Below are 21,929 nucleotides of genomic sequence, written 5' to 3' on the forward strand. Positions count from 1 at the left end.
CAATTAAATTAAGTGCCTTGTTATTCAATTTCTGCAATCCCCTTATAATAGTAGAACACCAGAGTGGCCTCGAAAAGTCATTAAATTTGACCACAGTGCGGCTGAGTTGGCGCTTTGCCTTTGTCACTACAAGACAAGGAGAATGACTTTTGGGTACTTCTCTTTTGGTCAGTGAGGGAAAACAGAATGTTCAATCTCAGCAATAGAAAAAAAAATGTCGTTGGCCCAGTGGGATCAAAATGAAATTAGTATTAATTATGCTTCATCTGGCCTTCATAAAACCTTCCAGGAGGCAGGGGAGGTAAGGCTTTGTCTGGGTGTGTGCTGGTTGAAATAATAAAGGCTGCAGTGTAGCTGGAAGATATCACTGATGCTTCAGACTTGTGATGTTCTGCTGTCTTCTGCTTCTCTGTCTTTTCTCTGATATGGGACAAAAATACAGCAACACACGTGCAGTCAATAACAACCTCCATACAGATTTGATGCAAAATTAACAAACGGTTTCACACATAATCCCTGCTGCCAAACCTGAACCTGTATGTTCAAATGAACAAATAAAACTGCATGTCGAACAATAAGGCAACTCAGAAGTGCTAAAAATTGTAATTCCTCAAATGGCCACTTGGGGCTGGCTCCAAAAGAGAGTCAATTCCCATAGACCCCCATATTAAAATATCCAACTTTAAAGCAGAAATAAACATTTTTACAGCTTAGAGGATTAAACAGTTTTGGTCTCTATAACTAATTTCCCCATTCATGACAACTGTATGAGGGTTAATCTTTATATAACGTACTTAAATTATATTAAGGCTTAAAGTTACGCTCAATTATGGGCATGGCTGCTTTGAGTGACAGGTAGCTGCTAGGTTTCAGCAACCAGGCTTCATTCTGTCTGCCTCATGTCCACCAAAGCTTCACCTCTTTGCCTGCTCTAAACACATTTTCTTTAGACTGAAATGTAGATTTTCGAATTTAACACTTGCAGTTTAGGAAGCAGTCTTCAAGTACCTCTGTCCTCCAAGTTTTTGGCAAGCACACATGGTATGAAATAAGCTCTGCACACTGTCATGTGATCCTTGTTAAGGCAGATTTCCTGTGCTTCTAGTCCTAAACCAATCCACCGTAAAAGCCCTGTCACAAAAACCTGAACTCCAGGGCACCTCGAAGATTTGAATAGACTGATAAATACTAAGCAGACACCAAATAAAGGCACAAACAACAATAAAATATTCTAAAGCATGACTCATGGAACACACAATGTGGCAAGGCTCAGTGGGTGAAGGGTTGGGGGTGCATTCAGTGAAGCTCTATGTTTGGCCGATGATGTGCTGGTTGTGCTGGCAACGCTGACGGTGTGGGTGGTGCTGGCGTGCAAGTGGACAGGTAGGCAGGGCGTGGCCCCGTGCGCAAGCAGAGACTGTGACACGCAGTGACACGCCTAGCCCCCCTGCCCTAACAGCACCTCCTGGTCCTCCTCATATCTCTCCAGTGCAGCCACCCAAGATTTTTTTTGATCAAGTTGAGACTCTGAACTTAAAAGCATCTTCCCAGCAGCTCTGCAAGGAAAAATAATCTAAAATGTTATTAATAAAACTCACCGGGGGAGCGGGTCTCGTCACCTTCCACTGCGAGGTGGATAGCATCAAGCTATACCGCCTTTTTAAGTCAAGGGACCCCTGTTGTTTTGAAACTCTGCAGGGGTGCCTTTTAAACTGAGAGCTACCACTACGTCTTAAATTGTTCTTTTCTGCCCCCGGCTCCTCAATATTATCCATAGTAAACAGAAAAGTGACTGCTGAACTTAAAAGCTGCAACAAAGAGCCTTGGGGTGTTTAAGTTTTGATGAGCAGGTTGTGCAGCAGGTCTTCCAACAAAAGAGGATTACTTGAAAATTCAACCACTCCTATTCATAGCTGAGTAGGAGGACTTGACACATGCTTATGCATTTGTCCTTGGTTCGATTACATTATACCGCTGCTTCACTCGCCTGAAACCTATCTAGAATATTCCTGCAGGGGTTCTGTCATGCACTTAATAAAGGAATCAGTTTGATCTTTCCTGCACTGGACACCTTCAAGTTGATGTACCAAAGCGATGATGTCAATTACTTTAAAAGTTGCATTAGTTGGATTTACAAACCAAACTCTGAGGCAGATGCTTCCTGCGTGTTTAAGAAGAGGCTGTATGTATAGTTTGCTCCGAACACATCAACCACTTGAAAAGACACCATAGAGACACGGGAACCAGAGAGCCTTAACAGAGACTTTCTATCGCTGCAACGATAAACTCCAAAAAGTGGGATCGACCTTGTGCATTGTGCTGCTGAGGGACTTTCATTGTTATGATGAAATCGTTCTAGAAATTGCAGAATTGTTCGTCAACACATGAAGAGCTTGAAGTAACCTAGACAGTAACCTTGTTGTAGGTAAAGTAAATAACTGATAACAGACTGATAAAGCATTTTGTTTCGGGGGCCTGTGTACACGACAATCAGTAAGCTGATGGGTCGGCATTTCAACAAAACAGTGAGAAGTAACGTTTGGCAGGAAAGCTTCAGTCTGAGTGACAAACATGCAAAGTTTTTTCATATTACGTCTATGACTATAAAAGGGTTGTTTATCATTGACCTGGTGGTGTCATGTTGATGCTGAATGCAGCCTGATTTTGTCCTCTGCGCCACACAATTAATAACTGCAGCCTGAGCAGAATGATAAGTACGGGCAGGAACGCTGGCTTCCTCGATGAAGACCTTCTCCTGGCCGACCGCATTGGCATTGTGCAATGCTTTACACTCGTACCCAAAGAACGTGGGTTTTTTGGGGTGCCAGGGACGAGGCAGGCACCCAATCAGCCCTCAGCATCTGTGTTTGTGTGTGTGCCGATGCCCTGCAGATTTTCTTTCTGGTGATTTACTTGGCCTGAGAGAAGAAAGTGGTATCTTCGCTCACATCTGTGATTTCCTTGGTTTACCCACAATGGGCTGTGGGAACTTGACACAGATGTCCCTACTAAGACGGTGGGAGTAAACAGGGTAAGACTGCAGTTTAGCTGTTATAGTTCACGTCATTCATGGTATCATTATCCATTTTATTTTACTTGAAAAGAGACATTTTCGCTTTTTCTGTTTTGCTTCAGCTGCAATTTTGGGCAGCCTGATACAGCAACTGCACCCAGCAGATGGAGAGGACAAATATGGTATCTTGTCAAGTATAGAAGCTAAACTTTACTTAGCAGTGGGCCAGGACATGATAGTTTCCACGTTTTTACTTTTATTAGTTTGAGTCAATAAACACGTCCACAGTATTTAAACCCCTCTCTGTCTCTCTCTCTTTTTTTTATTTTAAACTTTTGGTGACTCAGACAGCTTGAAAATTTGCCGTTTTTCCAAATTTCCAAGTCCACAGCATAGACAAAGCACAGCAGGAGCTACGTGATTGTGTGGTTTGTTTTATATTGTGAGCATCAAGTAGTCAAAAAAGAAGACCTGCACAGATGGAGTGGTTAGGTGAAGAGCTGCAACTTAGGCCAACCTAAAACTTCAAGTGTAATGATGACCTGAAGACCTTTAGAGGACAACACATAGACATATCATGAGCTCAGATGCTCAGTGCGGCTTATGTCTGCATCTGCCCACCGCACCAGTAAGTCTAGGGTTTCCCCAAAGTAGGAAGCCATCCACTTCCTGATGCACCCATGATTTTTGTGGTTAACAGATGACAGCCTAAACAATAGCCACACATATTCTGTACAGCGTTTGCCGTATGAAAAAGCCTCTCTGCTCTTCTGCGTTTTCATTTTTATGTTGTTAGCGGAGGTGTTTTTTTGTTATTAAAGACTGCAGGATGCAGTTCATAAAAAAAACTACATTACATTTTTTAGACAGGACTTTGTTTACATGAAGGAAATCTGTTCTCTCTTATTCCATTCATTATTAAGTAGGCACTGCAGAGGTGATTCCAATGTGCCCTCAGATTTATGTTTTCAATCAATGCCCCATCTGCTGTCTCCCTCAATCAGTCAAGCAGCAAGAATGCTACCCAACCTCCCACCGTACATCCATATATCTAACTAGCACAATGTAATCTACCAGTCAGGATGACATAGGGTGACTGTGTTGATGTATTTGTGTGTACGTGTACATGCTCATGCATAACTCACCCTTCATAAAGATTGCAGGTCTCCACGCAGGTTCGTCCACGGCTGAAGTATCTGCAGGAGAGGCACTGGTCCGGGCCAGGACCCCAACACCCTGCTTCCGAACACAGCGGGTCACACACCATGCTCTTCTCGGCTGCTCAATACACACATACAGGGAAAGAAAGACAGTAGCAAAACACAGAATTACATTCACGTAGACTGCAGTTGTGCTTTGATGACTCAGTGCAGATGCAGAGAATAAATTACCTAAATTACCCCAAATTAGCTGGATATAAAAATGGCCTAAATAGGCACATTACCGCTAAAAAGAAACAGGGCTAGATTTACTGAGGCACATGCAATTTGCAAGGGTTCGGTTTTGCTTTAAACTTCTCCACCTCCACTGAGCAGATGTTAATTTGCGGTGGTCTATGGAAGATGTGCTTCTGTGGAGATGACTTTCCTCAATAATGGTAGGAGTAACTGCAGGAAGACAGAGCAGTACAGTACGGCTCAAAGAGATACTGAAGGATTACACTCTTTGAACAGTCACACAATAAGTACTCTCTGAAAGATGAAACACATAATGCTCCCATTTGATCCTGGCAACAGCTATACTTTTTAAAACATTACATGAATTACGTCATTTCAGTCAAGGACAGTGATGGCTGTCCATTGTGCATGTATATACTGTATGTTCTGCATTTATAAAAATAGCCTCTAATAACACATAGTGTGTGTGTAGTGCTGTGTGGTATGGCTCACTGTGGAGCTAGCAAAGGAGGGAGCTGTACTGCTTCGTTATAAAAATGCTGAGCCAACACTGACAAAGCACTGGGGGGGACCCAGATTGCACCTGCATACTTGTTGATTTAGACTTACAGAAGAGAACATCACTGTCTGTATTTATTTGAAGGGTTTCATCTGAAACACAGCCTTTCAGCTCTTCCAATAAGAGTCGGTGTCAAAAGGCCCAAATTTGTCAATACTGAACATTAAAACTAGAGATTTTGTACTGGCTTCAATCCTAAAAGTATCTGCTTCCAACAAACAAATCCATAGCTGCACACGAATGGTACAAACAAGTTTCGTTGGATGAAAGTCATGAAAAGCCACCTTTGATTTATGAAGAGAGAAGCGTGAAATGTGTAGGTTTGGCTTTACTTTGGATTGCATTCAGTCAAAGAACGGAAAAGGCCCTTTCTGCTGGTCCATTCACAGCGAACAATCTGTTTGCTGTTCTCTCTGCCTCTGCTTCTCGCTATTCCTCATATGGTGCTAACTGACTCAGGCCATTACATCTACTCTGCTCCATTCGCTTCTTCTGTCTGCATCTCTTATCTGGCTCGCTTTTGTCCCCTTTCAGCACTCGGCTCTACAAAGGTTGCTACATCGGAGAGCATTACAGCGACAAAATGAGAGTGTTGAAGTACCATGGTGACAGCGCTGCAGATACACAGGGAACTTTTATCACCCCATATGCATCTGACGTGATTTCCCCTTTGCCTATGGATTTTAAGACTGACTCTTCTCTTCTCTTCTCTTCTCTTCTCCATGCCATAGCTGTAAAAAGACCCCTGCTGTTTCCGAGGTCCTGGCCACATGTAAGCTGGGGGCAATGCCTCTGTGTCTGCTATAGCCATGCTCTGAATGCTTAAAAAAATCACACAGAAGGATGCAGATACATGGAGAAAACAGAAATCAAGTGCTTCTTTTGAGGGAAGAGGATGAAAGCATTGCCTTTCACAAGAGACCAAACCACTTCTGTTGGGCTTCCAGTGCCTTAGGTAAACTGACCATGCAGAGGGAAAGATGGCGAGTGGGAGGATTGATGGGTGCTGAGAAAAAGGAAGTAAACACTGTAGGAGGAGAGGGTGATCAAAAAGATTCCAACTTCTGATGTTTGTGCCACAGCTGGAAAACAAAAGCTCATGGGGTTTGAGCTGACAGGTGTCTTTTTGAGTCCCATCAGAGGAGAATGGGCTATGATGATGATGATTATGATAAGGGCTTATAAGTGACAGGGAGGAAGGAGAGAGAGAAAGGAGAAAAACAGCCAAATCAACAAAAGACAGAAAATGAAATAAAACGAGTGAACAAACACCTGTGAGAGCCAAGCTGTGCTGGTTAACAGATTAAAAAGGCTTGCAGGGAGAGGTGTAGTTGGAACTCAACTGTTGCCTTCAGCATCTGCATCCCTTTCGTCTGTATCAGAGGCAGCACTGACAGCGAAGCAAGGCAGCCACTGAAAGGCTAAAGAGCGCAGACAGGCAGCTGGGGAAATTATCCTCGTCCCTGTGCAGCACGGGACAACTTTTTGCTTTTGTTGTAACGCTGGCAGTAATTACTTTGAAAAATTTTGAATTTGTATAATTAAACTTTTTCAGATCTTTCAGAAATCTTTGAGAAAGCCAAAAAAAAAGAAAGAAAAGAAACTGAACAGGATTCATCTCATGGTTAAAAAATTCATTAAACTCCTGATAAACTTCACTGGAGTTCTCATTAAACCTCTGACTCTGATTGCTTCTGATCAATGTAAATATCAACTAAATATCTGCATTACAAAACAGTCATTGACTGTACAAAATGCGTTCATGTGATCTTTTAGTTTGAGTACATTTGCTTCCATCTTGCAGGTTATTTGCTATAATATTTCTCTGAGTCCTCTTTGTTGTCAACAGGCCTTTTCTGCAGCACACAAAAGCACAGACTAATAACATAAACTGTGGCTCCAACCTATGGATGATATTATATATAAATATGGTATGATTTTATCCCTGCTGCTTGCTGAAAGCACCAACATTTGGTCGCCTGTGCTCATGTGCTACCGCAGCTCATGTTGTTGAATTTTTTCTCCCTTTCCTGTTCTGATGAAATAATTGGTCCGAACCACCTAAAAAAAAAATGATTTCACACTAGAGACAAACTGAATCTCGGTTCAATTTGATCCACACCAAGACCGCCTCTTTTTATCAGACCGAGGTTTGGCTGTTTGTTCCGGACTGAGGTTCAACAAAAATTCAAAGTTTGGCTTGGATCAAACAGAAAAGCTCAAAAATCCAGACCAATCGAGGTAAGAGTGAAAGGACCCTTACAGTCATTCCGGCTGATTAAACCTCTTTTCAGGTTGAAGCTGCTAATATGAATGATAAAGGTGTAATTTGTCCTGCCTTAAAATATGCAGCAAAGCTAAGTCTGCACACACCCACCAGTCCTGTGAAGAGCTCTAATCATCCAAAATAATTAAAATCACCTGTGTGGGTTTACCATCTCTGACGGCCGGCCTTTAAGACATTACTGAGAAAACAATGGTTATGAAACAGCTCTGTCTGGATGTGGTTATTTGCACTGAGGGCACTGGTGGGGCTAATAACTATGCTTTCTATGCCAAGGTTTGACTTTTTGGAGAAGTTAAGAAAACGAAATACTTTTTTCTCTCTCATGTATTATCCTGAAGCTTACACTCTAAAAACTGCATTATAAAACGCTGACCTTTCATCGCTAATGAGCCATCACTCAACAGGAAGTTTAAGAACCCCATCGTGGGCCCTGGGATTCCCTTTTGTCAGATACTGGCAGTGGTAGCTGAAAGCTTGTCTTTATCACTTAATACTTGCTTTGGACCAAAGTGAGAAGATCCTTCTTTTCTTCAGATCTTTGAGAACGGCAGCAACATTTAAACATGTCTGACGGTCTTGTTTGCATGCCACGTTAACTAAAACCAGATATTGACTCAACAGGACCACTTGCGTATTGTTGACACAGATGATGTTTTAAAACTTTGACAACATTCTCTGGAAGCATTTTTTCAGCCGAAACTCAAAAGAGCGAGTTAGAAATACTGTTTACGACCAGACTTCAACCGAGTGCCGACTGTCAAATCACAGCTCAGTTAGAAGAAACTGAGCAGCTTAATGCACAGTGAGGAATTTTTTAAAAGACGAGTAATTTTCATCCAAAGCAGAAGCGGGCAGACTTGAAGAGAGCGCACGCTGTCAAGCTAAAGACAGATCATCATTTGCAATCAGATCCAAAGCAAACTGGCCAAAACCACTCAAGTCTAGTTTATAGACGTACGGTCAAAACACTGCGGCCTCAATCAGCGAGCAGAAATTTTACTTGGTTGACAACTTTGACCGATGAAGCTTCTTGGACGAGTGGTGAAATATGTTCAACCCTACAGCATTAATGCATCGAATTTCATCTGGACGTGACCTCGAGGACACAAACAGATCGAGTGAAAGCTGTTGTAACGTTGTTTCACGCACACACACACACACACACACACACACACACACACACACACACACACACACACACACAAAACGTGATTACATTCTTGGATGCGTCTGCTAGCAAACGGTACAGTTAGTACAGACAGTGCTGCTGTGAAAATCCGGTTGCCTTGGTTTCAGGTTTCTCTAATTACACCATGACGTTTCTACATCACCACAAGTCGTATGAATAAAAGGGCATATGCAGAATCTTTGTCCTCTGTCTTTGCTGCCCTGTAAGGGTGTGAGATTTGCCCTTTTCCAGTTCCTGCTAGGCTCAGTCAAGTGTAGACACACACACACACACACAAACCCACACATACACACTCTTGATGCACACACGCAGAGCTATGTCAAGGAGAGTGGTGTGTGACTCTCGAGTCTCACCCAAAGTCTTCAAAGTCACTGAAGAGGGAGAGATAGTGTGTGTGTGTGTGTGTGTGTGTGTGTGCGTGTGTGTGTATGCCTAACACTAAGGAACTGCCCAGGGGAAAAGAGCACATGAGCAGTGAAAAGGGGCCAACTCAATAATGCAAATACTGTCTCATTAATGAACATTATACATAAATGAATAATGTCTTAACACTTGTGGCAGTGATATAATAAAAGCTCTTCCATTTTTAGGGACACAATTTTTGTCTCATCACTTCAGATATTTGCCTAATTTAATTTGGCCAAACCTTGCTTGTCTGAACAGGTCTGCTGGTTAATTGGTCTAATTATAAAATTATTGTTTTTGGTTGTCTTTAGAAATTAGTGAGATAATAGCTTCCAGTCATACCAATGATAAAGAATAATAGAAATGAGAAGTGTGTTGCTACTATTATATGTTCATCGTCAATGGTGCCATCTGCTGGAGCGCAGTGAAGTTACAACCCCGATTCCAAGAAAGCCGGGACGCTGCGCGAAACATGAACGAAAACCGAGAAATCTCAGCAAGTCAGAGGCAAGGCAGGAAACTTAACACTGAATGTCCGTGACGCGCGATCCCTGACGCAGCACTGCATTAAAAACTGATATGACTTAATAAAGGATATTAGTACGTGAACTTGGGAGTAAGCACAGTTTGTTGTTCCTTTTTAAATTTAAGTTAAGACTCTACCATTCGAAGTGAAAGCCGAGTATCAACAACATCCAGAAACACTGCCGACTTCTCTGTCCTGAGCTCATCTGAGACGCAAAGTGGAAAAATGTGCTGTGGTTTGACGAGTCCACTTTTCAAACTGTTTTTGGAAATCATGAACCTCATGTCCTCAGGGCTAAAGAGGAAAAGGACCGTCCAGATTGTTACCAGCGTAAAGTTCAAAAGCCAGCATCTGTGATGGTGTGGCGGTGTGTTAGTGCCCTTGGCGTGAACAACTTGCACATCTGGGAAGGCACCATTAATGCTGAAAGGTACAGACAGGTTTCAGAGCAACATATGCTGCCATCCAGGTGACGTCTTTTTCAGGGACGACCCTGCTCGTTCCCTCAAGACAACGCCAAACCTCATTCTGGACAGACAGCCAGGCTTCATAGTTAAAGAGTGTTGGTTCTGGACTGGCCTGCCTGCAGTCCAGACTTGTCTGCCTTTGAAAATGTGTGAAAATGAAGAGCAAAAATACAACAACGGAGAGCTCGGACTGTTGAGCAACTAAAGCCATATGTCAAGCAAGAATGTGAAAGACTTTCTCTTAAAAACTTGAACAATTAGTGTCCTCAGTTCCCAAATTCTTAGTGCTGTTAAAAGAAAAGATGATGCAACACAGTAGTAAACATGCCCTTGTCCCAATGTTTCTGGAGCGTGCTGCAGACATGAAATTCAGAATGAGCGTCTATTAACAAAAAAAAACAATAAAGTTTATCATTTTGAACATCGCATATCTTGTCTTTGGACTGTGTTCAGCTGAATATAGGTCAGAAAGAATTTGCAAATCACTGCATTCCTTTTTTTTTCACGTTTTACACGACGTCCCAACTTTCTTGGAATCAAGAGTTGTATGAAAAACGATGATTTGCATAACCAGAAAACATTATATCATAGTACCTTAACAGATGTGGCAGATACTCCATTCCCTCAAAATAATTGACCTGGTTCAGAAGCTTCAGCATTGCTCTAATCGTCAGAGTTTTCTCTGAAGTTGAGCTTTGTTTCAGGTCAGCAACCTGCAATTCTGTCAAACCATTAGTGTCTGAGCCTTCTGCTCCGGAGTAAATATCAAACATATTTCTCCATAATCTCTCAATCTGTAACCTATTTATAAATGTGAACAAGTTTGTCAGAGCAAGAAACAAGAAACACTGCGGATGCCTGGAGCCGCACAGCTGATGTGGAAGACTAGAATACAAAAATACATCACAGTTCATGACAGCGAGCAGCAAAATTAAATGACAGCCATGCAGCACACTCCAATATTCAGTGACTCCAAAGAAATCTCTCTCCACTTTGTCAAAGGATGTCCCAGATCTGAGCTTTCTAAATTGGTTTCATGTTGTGTTTTTGTTTTCCTGACAGTTGCAGCCCAAAGACTGACTTGACTTAAAGATGTCTTGAATCTTTTGACTTTGGGTTAAATGTCACAGTAAGAGGCAGTTAACGGTGCGGACACACACTTTGATTGTTGAGATGATGAAGGTTGTGATTTGAGCACCAGCACTGATCGGGGCCGGTTGGCGTAGGCAGCCGTGCTGTTTAATGATTTTGATACTTCTCCCACTGATTAAGGCTCCATTGAGCTCTCTGTCAACATCACATAACAGAGAAATAATAATCAATGGTATAGGAATTTGTAACTAAACAGCCTTTAATTTTATTGCTGGTCTGCTCCCATTTTGGTTTGTTTCTTACATTTTATCAACTTTTTGAAGGGTTTGGATACGGGGTTTAAGATTCAAAGAGGCAAAGGATGATATTTGTGAGCAGTACATATTTCAGCCAGAACTGGATGAAAAACAAACTGGGCTCAAAAACAAGAAAGGGCAATAGAATCCTCTTTGTTTTTCCTTTTCAGTGGGTGAGTTTTTACAAAATGTTGTTGTAAAGAAAGACAATATATTTGTTACTTACATCTATTTTACTGCTGCAGCTTTGGCTAAACATGTAATGATACATAGGCACTCTGCATATCAACTTCATGCTTCTCTCTAGGCTGAAATAAAATATGCAAAGTGCCATTTGATGTCCAGATGGTTTGCACATAGCATATATACATATATATAGATCACTTTTTCTGTCCAAAATGAATCTGACTGGGGATTTTTCATTTTAATGGTATGTGACCCCTTTGTTACAGCATGGGGTAAACTATTTATATACCTGAGATTTTAGTTTCTGATGTTTGTGGTGATTTAGCCATGACTTACAGCACTTCTGTGGGCTCTGGTTGTTGCGGATCAGAGCCTTCTGCTTTGCATCGCGGAACAGTCTCGTCCAGTTCACAGTGCTGTAGTAGCAAAGCTGGCTGTTCTCCGCGATGTGGACGTTCCCAGCGCTGATCTCTCTAAGGGACTGGAGCTGCAATGATGAGATGCCCTGCTGCTTTAACACCAGCAGGGAAATCCCACTGAGAGGGAAGAATGGGTGGAGGTAAGAGGAAGAGAGGAAGGGATGGAAGATGAGAGGAGCAGGTGGAGAGGGTGAGGTGAGGAGAGGGGGGAAGAAAGGGAGGGGAGAGAGGCAGAGACGTTGGATTTATTTCACAGGTTTTGATGCCATAGTTAGGTGTTTTTTCTGGAAAAATCTATTTTCTGTCATGTTATCATGCGAATTATTCATGAATATTGCATGACGCAATTTCTCTCTTATAAATCACTTTAATTCCAACAAATAATGTTCATATGCAAACGACCAATTTAAGGGAAATGTAGTGCTGCCTAAATCCATCACTCTGTGTACATGGTTAAATAATACAAATGACAATAGCAGAATAGGTGCAAACATGTACTGTAACTCATATAGGTCAAGACTAGCATAACACACTGCCACCATAGCAAGTGACACAATGCACATGGAGCTTGTTTGTCTATGATGTTATATATGTGAAGTACAACTGGCATGAGATCACAGAGTGGTCGGATGGTGCGCTTGAATTACACTCCTTTGGCTGCATTTGCATTTGCCCAATAAACAAACTTATATAGAGAGTGACACTGTTCTCTGTCCACTTAAAGTCCATACAGCAAATCACAACAGGAATGCTTTAAGCTCCTCTTATAGTGCATCCTTCACATCAGTTCAGCTGAAATCTGTCATATATTTTCCACACTATTTTTAAAGTCTGACCAAAATCATTTGTGCTGCTGATCTTGTAACAGAGACCTGGAAGCCTCTATGCTGCACTTTACACTCAAAGCCACTGAGTTAGGTTTGGATGGAAATGTGATGGATTCAGTACAAAATGCAGGCAGGACATTGAGCAGGACGCAGGTGTTCAGCAGGAAACAGAGACCAGGAACACTGGGAACAAAAGTCGATGGTGCTACCAATTATCTCCACCGTGGTCTTGTTTGCAAAAATTACACCACAGAATTATCATTTCACAATGATACCATGTGTTTATAATTTAACATGTTCCATCTAGAATATTCTATTATTGTTAAACTTCAATTACTACACTGCGTCTGCTTCGCTGTTTTCTCTTCTCACATTTCGCTATATGCTCCTGCAGTGACTTCTTTTACCATTCTGCCCTCAAGCCTCTCTTTATTTCTTTTTTTCTTCATTCTGTCTCCCGCCCTTCCCCATATGCCCCACTTGCACAGTTTAAAAATGACAGGAGGCCACTGGGATGTCAAAGCCATCAGATAGACAGAGTATGCAGGATCGAGTGCAGGATAAGGGTTGATGGCAGCCTGTAATTTGTACTGCAGCCTGCTGTTTCCATCCGCAGGTGGACGACACACAAGTGCGCGCACACACAGCCTTATGCGCACACACTCACGTCCCACACGCTGCGTCCCACAGGCCACTCTGCCATCAGCCACACAGACGCTCACTTGGTTTCCAACCAAATGTCACAATACATTTTCAGAGGACATTTGAATAAACATTAAATGATAAATAATTATGTTCTATCAGCTGGGTTAAAACAAGCGAGCTGGCTTCTTAAATGTCAAAACAAAACCACCACAAGGTGTTTCGAGAACCAAACAATGTTGGACTAATTTCTTTGATGAAAGAAATGAAATAATGAAATACACCAAGGACTTTTAATTGGTATTAAAATGATTTAAATATACAGTATAACCCACTCATTTACCCATGGGCACTCTTCAGTCCTCCGTCTTTCTCTGCATGTCACATCCTCTGCACTGCCTTATGGTAGCATGTTGTTACTGTACTTCTTGAAGTGAAAACTGCTCACAATTGATGTAGAAATACATTTGATATGTTTAAGCTTGCACAGTAAAATAAATATCAATGCTTTGCTTGTTCACACCTTGGAGATGTACATTTCTACTTTGATGTGGGAAGCTTTGATACATTCTAACCAATTTAATCACCTTTTACTCTTTTTCTAATTTCCCAAAGAGTTCTAGTCAGAGAAAACTGATGTTTTGGTTTGGCTAAAAAAATTGAAACTAATCCCGTAAATGTATTACCAGCTTGCCTTTCTTTCCCAAGGACTGAGCTCTGTTTGAGGCAGCATTGACACAGCTTTGACATGAATCACACCATAGTCTAAAAAAAAAATATCCAATCACAGCAAAGCTATTATGTTCTCAGGTGTGTACCTGTACACTGCTCTTCCCCCAATCGTCACCAAGTTGGAGAAAACGCTCAAGTCTGTCATGTTGTCAGGCCAAGACTGGATGTTCAGAAAGCCTAAAAGGGGACACAGACACACACACACGGGTTATAATGAGTCACTAGTACTGACAGACGAGAGCTGTCCATCACATCTTCTATTTCACACAGTGAGAGAATGAGTAGAGAGAGAGAATTAGCAGCATTCCAGGACCACAACAACCACACCACCTGAGTCTCATCTGGAGGCAGCCAAGCACTGCTATGCCAGAAAAATGCTATAGCGCAGCGAGTCCACGGAGGAGTTTGGCGCCAGCTATGATGAGTCTAAAGTTTGATATATCAATATTTTTGCATTTCCTTTATCTGCCTCCCTACTGTTGAATCATTTAGAAGATTAAATGAATAGCTGAGAGGATGGCTGTGGCTCATTTAGGATTTTCAATAATGGATTCAGAAGAATGAAATATTTAGCAGAGAAACGGCAGGGGGTAAAATCCCCGAGCCAACACCAGAGGACAAACAAAACAGCTGGATGAGGCCCTGAGACCGAGGGAAAATGAACAAGAGGGTGAGGGAGGAAGAGATGAGGGGGAAGAGGGTGGAGGTCCGGGTAACCATGACGACAAACCAAACACAAAACCTCGCAAATTCATTTATTAAAGGAAAACAGAGGCTACAAGCTGCTGATGTATTGCCCTCCTTGTAAAGGCAGAGGAGGAGAGGGTGGTGGTGGATGGTGGATAAAAACCTTGTGGGTGTGATGTGCAGTTTGATGCATTCTCCAATCAATGAACACTATTGGACTCCATTATATTAAACTGTGTGTTTTCTTCCCGCAGGATGCATAACTTTGTTTATCCAGAAACGGTGGGGGAAGGTGGAGGGAGCGGAGTTGCAGAAAAGAAGGCAGCTCGTGGCTTGTTGACAAGAGAGCAATAACCTTCAACAGCACCTTTATCAGTTTGTGGACATTGTTTTGTTTGTTGTGTCAATCACAGCTGGGCAGCAGAGGGGGGTCTGGGTGGATGCTTATTAAGAGTGTTTGATGAGGAAATGAGAAAAAAAAGAATGGAGTCAGGTAATTGTGAGGAATCACACACCAGGGTCCGTGCAAATGGACATGAGTGGAATTTGATACACAGAGTTATTCTCCTTATTCAAGAGCACAATGGACAAAAATCCACAAAAATGGAAAACTAAGCTTAGTATATAATACAATGCTATTTACTTTATTTACTTCTTTTCCCAGAGAAGACAAAATACGTGTAATAATGGCTGCCATTGTGATAGAATAGTAAAAGGAATTTGTTTTGTTATAAAATATTATGTGATATTTATACAGAATAAGAACATGTGCTGCTTGGAAACGGTTGTTTGTAAAAGCAAACAGCAGCTTTGGTACTTGTCCATCTTGTTTATTGCATCTCTGTCCCTGACCTCATGGTGTGCAGTTCAGGATGCCGAGGGCCTCTTAGCCCAGACGCAGCAGTGCTATAGGATCGTTAGCGGTGTACTTGTTGGCACTAATTGTCTTAATGGGGGTGCTTCCTAATCAAGGTAACAAGCCACTGCCTGCTGCACACTCGCTGTGCTAATGTGATACTGGGCTAACAGCACACATAAGCTATGTATGTTAGAATGGCAATTGAATAAAATTTGTCCTCAACTGGATACAGCTTAAAAAAAAAAATAAAATCAAATAACAAAGGAGGCGATGACTGAATGCAGCATGGGAGTCAGAAGGTGGAAAATGCTAACAGCACTCACTGCAAGACCACAGCTGTCTAAATAAACAAGGAGAAAAGAATTATGTGTTGAAAATAATGTTATGCTTTAATCTTCTGAATTTTTTGACAGTGTGTCTTAAATTTGTCTTATTACTTTTTTTAATTTCCACATTTAATTTTAATCCATTTGTTTTTTCCTACCAAAGCTTTTGATTACACTTCAATATTTGATCTCTTACAGGCTCAGTGAAAACAGCAGCTGGTCAATGCTGTTCCTGCTGTCGGGCTTTGCACGGGTTTAGGGGCTAAGACGGATGGTACTGATGATGAAGCGTCCACCATCCTTGTTTGTGTTCAGTGGTGAAGCTATTGTCTGGAGTTAAAGACAAGGTCTAATGATATCCTATATTTTTCTTATTATAAACAAATCCCATGAAATCCCATGTCCTGGGTGACATGTTTCTTGATTACGATGGCAATGCAATTCATCTTTAGTCAAACCCACACAGTGGTGTACCAAATCCATACTAATCCTCATCTGGAAATAGCCCCCTTGTGCCCTCGTTCCTGCCTTTGGAGTAACCTTTGATAAAAGCCACAGTGCCCAGCTGTTTTGAGAAATTCCTAAGTCCTTTTTAAAAATCAAACTATGTATATGTGACCTGTTTTAAAAGATTCATAGTACATCTTCAGCAGGAACGAGCCAGTTGTGGCTATGTGAAGCAGAGAGAGGTGGAGAGTATAGCATTGTTGGAAATTGTTGAAAACATAGAATAACAGCTACATAATCCTTAAACAATAATAAAATAAATACATTTTAAACATTGAATAAACTTTCGACAGAAGACAAAACAACGTGCTGCGGCATTGCAGAGAGTCATTTAGGATGCACATGTAATTTATGGACAATACTAATACTAGTGGGGTCTTAGGGGAATTTATCTTAACGCTGTTAATAAGTGTGATCGGACAGAAATGCATTTAGCCTCATCTTAATATTTCGGTGTCTTCACCTTCTTCTCACCTCTGCTTGTGAGTGTTTTTTGAGCAGAAAAAGCAAAGTGAAAAGATCACCTATCAGCGGCAGTGTTCTGCTGAGAGACACGCCGCCGGCACACCAATGCACAAAGCAAATTACAGCGTAGAGCCACTTAGAGAAGAAGGCCATGAGCTCACAAGCAAAGGTTAAGAGTGCTTAAATTGTGGTGATTACATTCCGGGTCACAACACTGAGAAAGCCACTTGTGCTAAGCTGCGTGAGTCGCCCACTCTTTGGGTGGAAGCTGATCTCGTGATACGTATTTGATGGTGGTGAAAAAGAGAAGCGAGAGTCACTTAATGAAAGAAAGAAAGAGAAAGGAAAGAATGGGAGAGAGATGGGTATGGTGGTGTGTTCCTCCTCCACAGCTCATTTGAAAACCAGAGCAGTGCTATAGTAGTTGTGACCTTGGGGTCATGGAGGCAGGTTGGCTGCTTCAGTTCAAAGTCACGTTCTCTTGACGGCTCGGAGAGATGACAAGCTGAGCTGACACACATCACTGACTCGCCTGCATTTTGTTTGGCCATTGGTTTGTCCCTTCTCTCAAACTGGAGTCAGTAACCGAGAGAGAGAGAGACAAAAAAAATCCAACAAAAACAGACCTCTTGGATTGATTTTATCTGGGGTAAATGCATTATTGCACTTACCGGTTTCATTCTTCCGAGGTATTTGCTCAGTTATACAAAATACTTACAATGCATTCAGAAACAAACGCACTGAGAGTCAGATTTGAGTTGAAAGGCAGAATGAAAAATGTGTGATTGCAGCAGCTAATTACGCAGTTAATTGCTCACTTATATTATTTTAAGCATAAGACCATTTTAATAGCCTCTGCCTGACACTTTTTACATGCCCAGTCATTCTGAGGAACACTCAATGGTTTCCTAACCTTAAATAACAACATACAAATGGCTTTTTAATGTTTGTCCTCTTGTTTCATTGCTGCATCTGATCAGATTAGAGGCCTACAAATGAGCTATAGCTGACGTCTATGGTCAGTTTCCCTCACAGGAAGGTACGGGGCAAGTGTGGTCATTGTTGATACAGCAGTACTCTGAAACTTGCACTACTCTCTTTGCTCTAGAAGTATAACAAACCAAGTGCTGTTCATTACAGAGTGTTTGCTTTGAATCATATTAGACCATGCAGATGCATGTGGAGGGACCACGAAAGCACGAGTGGTGTAACTGAGCAGGTAGACATGAATTAGCCACTAGTATTATATTTGTCCAGCCACTTTTGCATTCGCTGCTCCATATATTACATTGAAAGAATAATTCTGTTAATCAGTGTTGGGTAAGGTTACTTAACTCATCAGAGCACTTTTGCGTTCACAAGAATGAAAACCCTTTGTGATTCCTGACACATGTGGGTAAAATTGTTCAGAGGGAGTGTAGCCGACTGTATTGACAGTAATGTATTGACTCTACAGTCATTGCATAGTCTAGTCTACGGCCTATAATTTGTAACTGTGCAGGCTACTGCAGGAATAACAGATGCAATATCCCCTTTATGGCTCTTTATTGACCATTATGATTGATTGCAAGCAAACATAGAATCAAAAGGGTTCCAGGGTGCAATGCATGTAGCCCAGCAGGCTCAAACAACATGTAACATGCTAGTAAACAAGAAAGTAAATAGAAAGCAAGGCGGTCGGAGTGTTGTGGAGCTGTGCTTAGCAGGTGCTTCTTCAGATTTGAAGTGGAGCTGTTCTGCGCTGACAGACACTCACCACCCAGACACAATTTGCCTTTCACTGTGATTTTCCTGCCTTTCACGCACAAATTCAAAATAATACTTCCATGACGTAAAAGCTGTCCTCTCCAGCATCTCGCTGGCTAAGCTGCACATGTGCTTCCACCAGTGAGCAGACACGGCCAAGGATTGAGACAGAAACAGTGCAAATGTGTCGGGGGAATATGGTACAATTTTAACAGTAACAGATTGCTTATCTAAAAATGTTACTAAAAAATGATTACTAGAATTGCAAAACTAATGCGTTACATTACTCATTTCAGCAAAAAAGTAATCTGAGTACTCTGACAAATGACTGTAACTCGTTACTCAACACTGATATGAATACTTCCTTGTCAGCGGTTGCAGGAGGAGGAGGTTCAATGTGTAACAGAAATAATTTATATCTGTGTGTGTTTCAGAGATGCTTTTCACAACCAAAATAAGACAAATGTCAACACAGTCCGAAGTAAATGTGTTTTTTTTTTCATTCAGCTTTTGTAAAACCCCTTCATAAGTCAAAAATGTGACAAACAATATTCCAACAGTAATATTTTCTCATTTCATGAGGGAGTGTCACATTGGAGATACAAGGTTTCTTTGTGATGGCATTGTCAAACGTCTGGGCTGGAGAGATGACAGTGTACATGCAGCTCAGAAGTGGTGGTGGTGGTGGTGGTGGTGGCATAGGGGAGCTGGAGGATTAACAATGCGCACCACATGTTCTGGATCTTTTCTTCATGGTGCGTGAAGGGAGAGCTGGGACTGTGGGACTCAGGGCTAGGGACTCCCCGAGGGAGAAGCAGCAGAGAGACAGAGGAGATTGAAAGACTCATCTGATATTCATCTTATGCTGCAATGTCTGTCCTTGGTGTGGACAGTCTCAGGGGCGGGGGGTGAGGTAGACTTGAGCAAATGCACGCACAAATACACACAGAAGCATCACATATATGAACACTCTGCGTGGCAACAAAGTGCAGGAGAAGGGAAGGTCATTTTTTTTTTATTTCTTTGTTTGTTTACTATTCGTATGCATGTGTGGAGATGCACGGCGCACAGGTGATATTACTCACCTGTGATCTCGCGAACGGTGCGGAATACATTGAGCTTTTCTGGGTCCAACGCTTCAATGTTGTGATAGACGTCCCTGTGAATGACCATGGGAGATCAGAACGATGCAAACAAAAACAGAAAGATCATAGCATCTGTGCATTAAACTCACCCAGACATGGAAGACGACGATTTAGAAAAATCAGATCAAACCTGTAAAATGTGATTTTTGTGTAGTTTTTTTTTTTTTTTTTTGCTTGTTGCTTATAAACGATGGCTTCATCCATCCATACATAATATACACGTTTGCAACACGCTCCCCACTGCAAATTGCTTTTACATTCCTTAGAGTAATTTATGAGTATGTACATTTGTCAGCCGTCTTCTTACTCTCAAGGCATTTTCAGTGTATTCACATCCCTCTCCTCATCAGCCTCACAGGTAATATCGTTTAGATTCATTCGAACAATTAACACCACGCTTACACGTTTTATTCAGGCTTTTATCTCAAGCAATATTCAAGCAAGAATTATTATTTATAATATATTACAGCAATTGGAATTTATCTGAACCATTACTCAAGTTCAATTTTAGTTTTTCAGATTCAGAAACATATTTCATTTTAACACTGTCAGTCCAGGACTTCCTTCATTAAAGCTATCGTCTGATGATCACAGTTCCACTCCTCCTTTAATCATTCTGATAAGCCAAATCCTCCAAACTCTCACCCTTTGATCCCGGTGATGAGGAACACCAGGTTGCCGTTGATTTTGGTGCAGTTCACAAACTTGTCGATGTTGCTGGAGTCCACTGTCTGAGCTGACTGTAGGCTGGCTGTACCGATGCCGTCGCACGCTGGAACGTGCAGAAAGATAGCAAAATGCATGAGTTTGATTGAATGTCTTTAGCCGCCATGTTAAAATCATGCAGATTTAAAAGGCAAGCAATGTGAGTGTAAGTGAGCATATTCTAAAACATCTGTCTGTGGCTTACCTTTGGGGCAGATGTCAGTACATGGAATGCACATCTTGATGCGGTTCTCCTCCACCTCCATCTTGTTACTGGGGCACGCTCTCACACAGGAGCTGTGGTCCACCACAAAATTATCTGAAAAAAACAAGTCACTGTAAATGTCAAGTACAGATGGCTGCTGTTTGTCCCACAGGAACATATAATAAGTGACACTTTGCGATCACATAAGATAAGACAGCCTTGAAAGTCACTTTTATTGACTTTGACAGATGCTCTCATGACTGCAAGAGTTTCTAGAATGCCAGTTTTATTATATAATATCAATTGATGGATGCTCAAATAATGAGTTCAGTGTTAAATATTCACTAATCAGAGAAACAAATGCTTTTTACATGTTTGTCCAAATCACTATTTGTATGTCTACTACTCTGTTATTTTAATTATGTTCATTTTAGCATTTCTCTATTAATTCACCAACCCACCCTACAGAAAAGGGGGCTCACATAAACAGCTGTCAGAATCTGTGAACTTAAAAACTCACTCCAATGAAAATCAAGTTTTTAACCTTGTTATCATGTCCATATGGGATTTTTTTTATGTCATGTGCCTGAGGAACCAATCCCATCAACAGCACTGATTTACCACAAAACTTCATTTGAAGCCTGACGCCGTTCCAATCTGTTTATCCTGGGGACACAGTGAGTAGGAGCCAACATGTTCGTCGACAGTTGAGGTTATTTTTCTCGTGTTTTATTCGTTAACAGTGTGCAAACAAATCTGGTGGTGTGCTAGATAATGCTAGCCAATGTTAGCCTGCCAATGTTACGTGATGATTCATGTAAATGCCGACAGGACATTTTATATGGCTTGGGGGTGTTGACAAAGAAAGTTACAGCAAACGTTAGTCAAAACACTTTGTCAGATAGCTAAGCTGCCAATGAGGTTTGTGTGTTTTATGAGCCCAAGCTGCAGGCGAGTGGGGGAGGGGCGGGTGGAGATAGAGGCGCAGACTGCTTAGATCTGTGCATACGACATGAAGGCAGTTAAATTAAGTTCTTTCAGACCCAAGACAAAAAAGAATTAACACCGACCTCATATGAATGTTATACAGTTGACCACAAATGAAAAATGACTAAAAACAAAGAAGAAGTGTGATGAAAGCAACAATACGTCACACTGAACATTTAAATGGTTACATGATACTGCATTTCATGTCTGCGCAAAAGCAACACTGCCTTCGAGCTCAAGTCCCACTTCCCTCCCTGCTG

General features: G+C 41.6%; 1 protein-coding gene across 2 annotated transcripts in view; it reads right to left on the reverse strand.

The window, feature by feature from the left end:
• The window catches only part of erbb4b (erb-b2 receptor tyrosine kinase 4b), a 297,664-nt gene that overhangs the window by 70,333 nt on the left and 205,402 nt on the right, over positions 1 to 21,929 (reverse strand). For both annotated transcript variants that reach the window (XM_076746331.1, XM_076746332.1), the window contains exons 8-13: positions 20,683 to 20,796; positions 20,418 to 20,544; positions 19,713 to 19,786; positions 14,124 to 14,214; positions 11,754 to 11,953; positions 4,159 to 4,291 (exon numbers count right to left, since the gene is read on the reverse strand). In XM_076746331.1, the coding sequence (XP_076602446.1) occupies positions 4,159 to 4,291; positions 11,754 to 11,953; positions 14,124 to 14,214; positions 19,713 to 19,786; positions 20,418 to 20,544; positions 20,683 to 20,796 (739 nt within the window). The remainder of the gene's footprint in view (positions 1 to 4,158; positions 4,292 to 11,753; positions 11,954 to 14,123; positions 14,215 to 19,712; positions 19,787 to 20,417; positions 20,545 to 20,682; positions 20,797 to 21,929) is intronic.

The sequence above is a fragment of the Chaetodon auriga genome, chromosome 13 (assembly GCF_051107435.1).
Source record: "Chaetodon auriga isolate fChaAug3 chromosome 13, fChaAug3.hap1, whole genome shotgun sequence".
Classification (NCBI taxonomy): Eukaryota; Metazoa; Chordata; class Actinopteri; order Chaetodontiformes; family Chaetodontidae; genus Chaetodon; species Chaetodon auriga.